Source organism: Rissa tridactyla, chromosome 7 (assembly GCF_028500815.1).
Source record: "Rissa tridactyla isolate bRisTri1 chromosome 7, bRisTri1.patW.cur.20221130, whole genome shotgun sequence".
NCBI lineage: Eukaryota > Metazoa > Chordata > Aves > Charadriiformes > Laridae > Rissa > Rissa tridactyla.
This window is the reverse complement of record NC_071472.1, coordinates 46,713,486-46,720,615: the sequence shown is the minus strand read 5'-3', so window position 1 is coordinate 46,720,615 and position 7,130 is coordinate 46,713,486. Positions and strand designations below refer to the sequence as shown.

General features: G+C 49.8%; 1 protein-coding gene across 5 annotated transcripts in view; it reads left to right on the top strand.

The window, feature by feature from the left end:
• Nucleotides 1-699: 699 nt before the first annotated feature.
• The window catches only part of AUTS2 (activator of transcription and developmental regulator AUTS2), a 798,248-nt gene continuing 791,817 nt past the window's right edge, over nt 700-7,130 (top strand). For 4 of the 5 annotated variants that reach the window (XM_054210341.1, XM_054210344.1, XM_054210343.1 and 1 more), the window contains exon 1: nt 700-1,029. In XM_054210341.1, the coding sequence (XP_054066316.1) occupies nt 736-1,029 (294 nt within the window). In that variant the 5' untranslated portion in view covers nt 700-735. The remainder of the gene's footprint in view (nt 1,030-7,130) is intronic. The other variant, XM_054210342.1, reaches the window with a different exon arrangement.

Genomic DNA, 7,130 nt, shown 5'->3' with positions numbered 1-7,130 from the left:
AAAATTGCATCTGGATGCATCGTTATTATTATTATTGTGTTTGATCCAGGGAGATAAAGGAGGAGGGGGAGAGGAGTGCGTGTTCGTGGGGAGGGGAAGGCTGCACCCTTCCCTGCACACGCACACACGCAGAGAGAAAGAGAGCTCTATACATCTATACATACATATATTTTATTTTTTTTTCCTCCTGGAACTTCTTTTAGTTGGGGAGGAAAGGAAGAAAGAAAATAAATTTTGTGCAAGGAAATACTCTCAGCTCCCTCCTTCCAGCGGGTCTCTCTCCTTTCTTTATTTTTTCCCCCTTCTTTTCTGCTTTTTTTCCTCTCTTTCGGAGATCCTCGCCCTCCCAGCCCCTTGATCAAAGCATTCCGCTATTCTGATTTATTGCCTGCTTGGTGAGGCTTTTTTTTTTTTTCTTCCCCTTTCTCTCTCTCTCGCTTTTTTTTTTTTTTTTTTTTTTTTTTTTTTTTTTTTACAAAGGCGACCTGAGATCAGCCATTACTTTCCTTGGCTCGCTTATAGGAATCTCTTACATTTGGTGCTTGCTGCTGGTGGTGGTGGAACCGCACTCGGATTCTTTCATCCCCCCCCACCCCCTTGCTGTCCTCTCCTCCCTCCCTTTCTCCTTCCCTCTCTCCCTCCCTCCCTCCCCCGTTATTCCGCCGGGGGAGCCGGATTTGTGGCTGCGGTGGGGCGGGGGGGGGACGAGAGCGAGAGGGAGAGCCGGCGAGAGACATGGATGGCCCGGCGCGATGCAACGGGCTTCGGAAGAAGCGGCGATCGCGGTCCCAGCGCGACCGGGAGCGGCGAGCCAAAGGCGGGCGGCGCGGCTCTGCCGCCGGCGGGGCCGCCGGCCCCGGGGCCGCCGCCGCGCTCTCCTCCTCGGGCTCGGAGAAGGAAGACAATGGGCCCCCGCCGCCGTCCCGGCCGCGGCCCCCCCGGAGGAAGCGGCGGGAGTCCTCCTCGGCCGAAGAGGACATTATCGACGGTTTCGCGATGTCCAGCTTCGTCACTTTCGAGGCGCTGGAGGTAGGAGCGGCGGCGCTTTGTGTGCGCCTCATTGTGTGGGGGCAGCGGCGGGGGGAGCCCTCGCGACGTCGACCCGGACACCCCCCCGCGGCCCCCCGCCGACCCTCACCCCCCCACACCCCAACACCCCCGGGCCGGCGCCGCCGGGGGTGCCCGCGGGGGCGGTCCCGCCGCCCCTTCCCCGTCCCCGGGGTGCCCCGCTCCCCTCCCTTCTCCCCTCCCCGCCGCCGACACCTGCAGCGCGGCGCGCCGCTCCCGGCGGGCGGCGGGGGGCTCCGGCGCGGCGGCGGTGGCGACGGGGACCGGGGGCGGCCACCCCCTTGTCCCCGCCATGTCCGTCCCCCCCCACCCCGGGTAGGGGAGCGGGGAGTTGTGCGCTCTCCCCCGGCGGCGGCGCTTCCTCTCCCACGGATCAAACTTTTCTCGCACCGCGGTGTCCCGGCGGGGCCGCCCACTCGTGTCCGCGGGGCAGCGTGGGCTGCGGTGTGTGTGTGTGGGGGGGGGGGTGGTGGTGGGGGATGTTTCTTCTCTCGGTCTCGCTGATCGTGCTGCTGATGGGTGGAGGGGCGCCCGTCCTGCCGCCCTCCCCGTCACGAGTGGGCCCCGCGGTGGGCGAAGCGGCCTCCCCACTCCACGGGGGGCACCAGTCGTTGTTTCCCCCATCCCCAAAATGCTGAAGGAGGGGTGCAGGCAAGCCGGGGCGGGCGGAGGGAGGGGCCGCCCGGGAAGCCACCCGTGGGGGGCTTCCCGGGCGGCCCCTCCCTCCGCCCGCCCCGGCCTCGGTCCCCCCCGCCGTGTACCCGCCACCCACCCACCCACGATCGTGGAACCGCTGTCAGCCCGGCCAGGGTCGCGATGGGGATGCGGCCGTGGAAGAGGAGCTTACGGCCCGTTTGTTTGAAGGGCTTTGTTGTTTTTAACTTCTGCTCCGGAGAAGTTTGCCGTGGCGAAAAGCAGATTTATTTGGGTTTACGTGTGCCGGAGTCACAACTGGAACGATTATGAACTGTCAAAATAAATGCGGAGATGAAGCTGATTGTTTAACAAAAAAAATCTGTGTAGCTCTTAAGCTCTTTAAATATTTAGCCAGGAATACTTTGTGGCATTTTCAGGGTTGTTTTTTGTTTGGTTTTGTTTCTTTTTTTGTTTTGGAGCCACATTTTGTCCTTGGTTACACCTGTATCCATCCAGACTAACGCCTCCAAGAGAACTTACTCTGGTGTAATTCAAGGGAGGATTTGTTCACTCCAACAAACCTGCCCACATGGTTGGTGTTAGACTTGTGTAAGCAATAATGAGCAAATGCTGAGGTAATGACGAGACTCAATTTTGCCACCATTTCTCGCCTGGTGAGCCCTTCCACCAGTGCCCTGCTCAAACCAGAAAGAGGAGGAGTGTGAATACATGTTTGTCGGCACCAGTGAGTTTTGCATGCTTCTGTTTCAGACAAAGTTCTGTTCTTCCTCAGACAAAGCCCCAGTTTGCATCGTTAGGGATTTTATGGGAATATGGACTCGAGAATTTGGCTGTAGTCCTTTTTGGAGGGGAAGAAAAGAGCAAGTTTTATGGTCAGAACTTGGTAGGGCTTTTTAAAAACCATCTTTATTCTGCTTCACTTCTTATTTGTTTATTTTCCACTTGAAAATAATTGCTGTGCTCTTTTCTCTTTGCAAAGCCAAGAATGGCTACTACTTGTATCCTGTCGTAATCCTATATTACTAAAAAGGAGCACAGAAACATTACCCAGTTCTGCCAGCTAATATCACATTCAGATAAAACAATAGCTCGCACACTGAGACTTGACATACTTTTAATGTTCATGTGATAGGTGGCACATTTTGACCTAATGATTTCATGCTGCGTTGAGAAATAATGTCACAAAATCATTGTTAGGTGCTTTTTCCTGCAGCTGGGTACGTATGTTGAGAAAGTTGTTTCTGAGGATCAGAGGGAGATGAAGGTGTCTAAGGCACAAGCCCAGCGTGGCAGGAATTACCATGTATGTTGCAGCCTGAAGTTTTTATTGTGATTTTAGTGTTGGTGAGGAGGTTGTGAGTGGCTGGTGGAGTGAGATATCTCAGCCTTGGTGAGGTGTTTAGGTGTTAACGTGCTTGAGTTGAGACAAGAAGCCTTGGGTGCCATGGAGAGGTGCCCTGGTGTTTACACATCTCATGCTCTGGGTCTGCCCCCAGCTCGCTGGAGGCCGTGGAGGTTTTTCCCCAGGTTCCAGAAGACACTTGTGCCCAGCATGTGACAAGACTGCCCCAGCCCAGGCTTTGTGCTTGAACTTCAGCCTTTTCTCAGGCTTAGCACAGCTGAAAGTGTGCAGACACGGTCAGTGTTTTGTCTGCTTGATGTGGAAAAACAGTGAGAACCAAAGTGCAGAACATATTCACCCGTGGTCTGGAAGAGGGGAAGCAGGCAGGTGGTGGCTCACGCAGGAGGGGACCGCCACTGCGGAGGGACGAGGCTGAGCTCTCTGCTTATGAAGACATCTTTGCAGCAGTAGGTGTGTGTTGGGTGGATGTGAGGTGTCACCCCAGGATCTTCTTGTGAATTCTGTATATAAAGTTGCAAACAAGAACAAGAATTTCCATATAGCTGTGTTTTATCTATCCTTTACTAAATGTTTTTTGTTGGGGTGACTGAAAAAGCCCAAGTTGTGTAAAATAGCAGGTTGTGTGAAGCTTGTAGATGGCAAGGGGACACAGGTGCCGCACAAGAAGAACACATATCCCGTGGTTGCTGTAGCTTCAGTAGGAGTCATCCGTGTCTGTTTTGGTTATGTTGATAAAAGTTCCCAGCCCTTGAAGCAAAACTGTATTTTTAACCAGCTCCCACTCTCGGAGCTGCTTTTCTGTCCAGGTATCAGTAGCCTTCTCATGCTTCTCAAGTGTAAATTGTTTGGTGTAGAAATAGAGGCCATCTGCTTCTAGTTATCTGTCTCTGGGTTTATGGCAGCCCATACCTTGATCTCTCTAATGTTTGCATGGGGAAGAGAGGGGAAGAGGGAGTTGAATGAAGACAGTGGGTTCTCATTCTTGATTTTTTAATTTTTTTTTTCCTTGGAGTGACAGTTGAGCAAATGCAGTGTCATTGCAGATGTGGCCAGACTGATCCTTGCCTGGCCTTGCCAGAGTGGTGTAGCGAGGTGCAGTGTAGGCCTGTCCCCTGCACTGGGGAGCATCTTGGAGCTTTCTCCATCAGAAGCCAGCACTTACTCTGTAGTTAAGCAGCTGAGATGTGGTCCTACAATTTGATCTGGTTCACACCAGATCCCCCTGTGAGTAGCCTTGCTGGGACTAACAGCAGGAGTCTCTGCAGTTTACTCCAGAGCAGTTACTCGCACATCACTTCCCTGACCTCCCCAAGCCTGCCAGCCTGTAAAAAGGGAAAGGCGCAGACGCTTGGTACATGTGTTAGTGTGATCCGTGTCTTGTCAAGCTGACCGCTTCCCCCAGCTTGGTGTAGCTCGTGCTGCATGGCTGGTGTGTTTGCTACCGACAATAATAGCGTGAGGTTCTCCAAACCCAGGTGAGCATTTTGGACACCAGTATGACAGGAAAAGGGCGTTTCTCAAGATGCGATAAATCCGTCCATTGGAGTGACTGTCTCCATGATGTGCTCTGGCAGTGCTGGCAAGGAGGTTTCTGTGGAGCTCTCTGGCGAGGTGAGATTTTGCTAAGATGTTTGTCTCCCTCCTACCCCCTGGTGTGGAGGACTTCGGGCAGGAGACCGACGTGACATGGCTGTTGACATGCCGTGGTGAAGATGGTTCGCTGTGATGAGAAATGAAATCTGACCTGAATGTTAAGATAGCTTAAAGCCTGGGAAGTACTTGATGTTTCCTGAGTCAGCTCTGACCATCCCTATGGAGTAAGCAGTTGGTTTCAGGTTTTCTGAACACTGAGTAAGGTAATGAGGTTTTTCTGCAGATGTTTGTTTAGCTTCAACTCAGGTGGTTCATCTGACAAGCCTGAAATGGGACACACATATTTATAAAGCACAGACAGAAGTGATGTGGGGCAGGGAGGGGGAGACTTGCATTTCAATGGGGATTCTTGTTTCATAAAACTGGCACAGTTTCTCACTGTGCATTTGCTGAGCTAATTTCTGTTCAGCATGCAGGCATTAGTCTGTTGTGAGACCATGCTAAATTATCGTCAGGTAAAGCCCAATATAATTAATTACAAATGAGAAATGCTGACAAATATTTGTCAAGGAGCTGTTTAATGAGCTTCAAATTCTGTGTCAGATGATTCCATCCACCTAGTGTAAATAATTTTTAAGCAATTGTTCCACTGCGTTTGTGTGATTTAGGCAGATGTTAGCTATGGCAGTTTTACACGTTGGACAGATAATATGAGACTAGATGGAGTAAAGCTTAACAGCTGATGTGGGCTTTAAAATAGAGACACTACTGTTACAGAAACAAAACGTGGGAATAACGGGAAGATTTTGAAGATACCAGGGTCTCAGTTGTGTGTCTGCGTGCGCTGACAGTGTAGCTCTGTGTATACATCTGAATGCAGGAATTTGCTTTAATAACGGTTGTGTGATACCCATCGCTAGGCACGGCCCACTGAAAATAGAAATAGCTTGGCCGTGTGACAGCAGAAGCTTTGAGCTGGACACCAGAATGACTGGCTCGCAGCGTGGCTTTCCTCCCCAAATCCTTCTCTTCTCACCAGCCTTTTAGCTGGCCTGATTAGCCTGTTTACTTAAATTCTCTGAGATTTGAAGCAAGTTTGTTTTGCCTTGTCTCTATCCCTTCATATTTCAAAAAGAATTCGATCTTCATGCCTTAGCGCAGCAGCATCATAACATCAGGTGTTTGTTCAGCGCTGTCAGCAAATCTTGGTAGCCCTTCTTGTGTTTATTGACTGCTTAGATCTTAGGTGTTTGTCCTAGTCTCTGTTTGCACATGCAAGTCTGCAGATTTAGACCAGCAGAGAAAAGAAGGGAGCAACTAAATGAAGATATCTGCAGATGGTGAGAGGCATTAGGTTTTGTGCGACACTGGGATATCATACGAAGCGATGCGCTTATTATTTTCACTGTGTATTTAGAGGAAACAGTAAATTGACCTGAGATCAAATTTCAAGATAACCTTGACAGAGCAACTGAATCTCTTGATGAAAACCCTCAGCAACCAGACCTGAAAAAACAGCAACCCAAACTGGAAACACGACTGAAAACGGCAGGATGCATGTTCCACAAAAGAAACCTCTTGGACAATTTTTTGAAACTTGCGTTACTATCATTTGGGCACCTAAATCCTTTTAAAATACTTTAAAATTACTTTTAAAAGCCTGATACTGTTCTGGGAGGCGGGGACACCCACAACTCCCACTGAGTTCGGTAGCTGTTGAAGAGCTGAAACTGCTTTTTTAGGCAGATTATGATCGAGGACTATGATTGTTACATAAATATTCTTGTAAACTCCTGAAGGTAACAATGTGATGAAGGTGGGGGGTTTTGCCATTCCATAGGTGGTGGTAGGAGGCACAGTGGCCTTGAGTTGAAGAAGGAAGAGTTTAAGCTATAAGGACAAGTTCTTTAGATAAATGTGTTTCAGGTAGTCTCTGCTGGTCCCGCTCTTTAACATTAATGGGAATGATGCCACATATCAATAGGACAGAAGACACCCTTATCCGTTTTTATCTCAGCATCCTTTTTTTCCGCTATTTGGGTGAGAAAGTAAACCTTTTCTCATTAAATATCTGGGGCCTCTGCTGGGATGAAGGAGTGTAAAAAAAAAAAAAACAAAACAAAACAAAAAAACCCCCAGGTTTATAAAATAAGAGTAAAGGATCAGGAACTTGGAAGGAAAATGATCACTAGGGAAAGGCAAAAAAAAAAAATCAGCAGAAAGACATCAAGGGTCTGAGTAATTGAAAGATTGAGTTACAACACTGAGATCAATAGAGAAATATCAGGGACTGGATGGGAACACTGAGAACTAGAGGGGGATGTTGTTACCAAAAGTGGAAGTTTCAGGTAAGAGCCATTGCTGTGTTTGTAAATGCTCCTTGGTGAGAGCCCTGCTGTCAGTAGCGAGGGGGAATACTCAACCAAATCTGTCCCCACTTAAAAAGTCG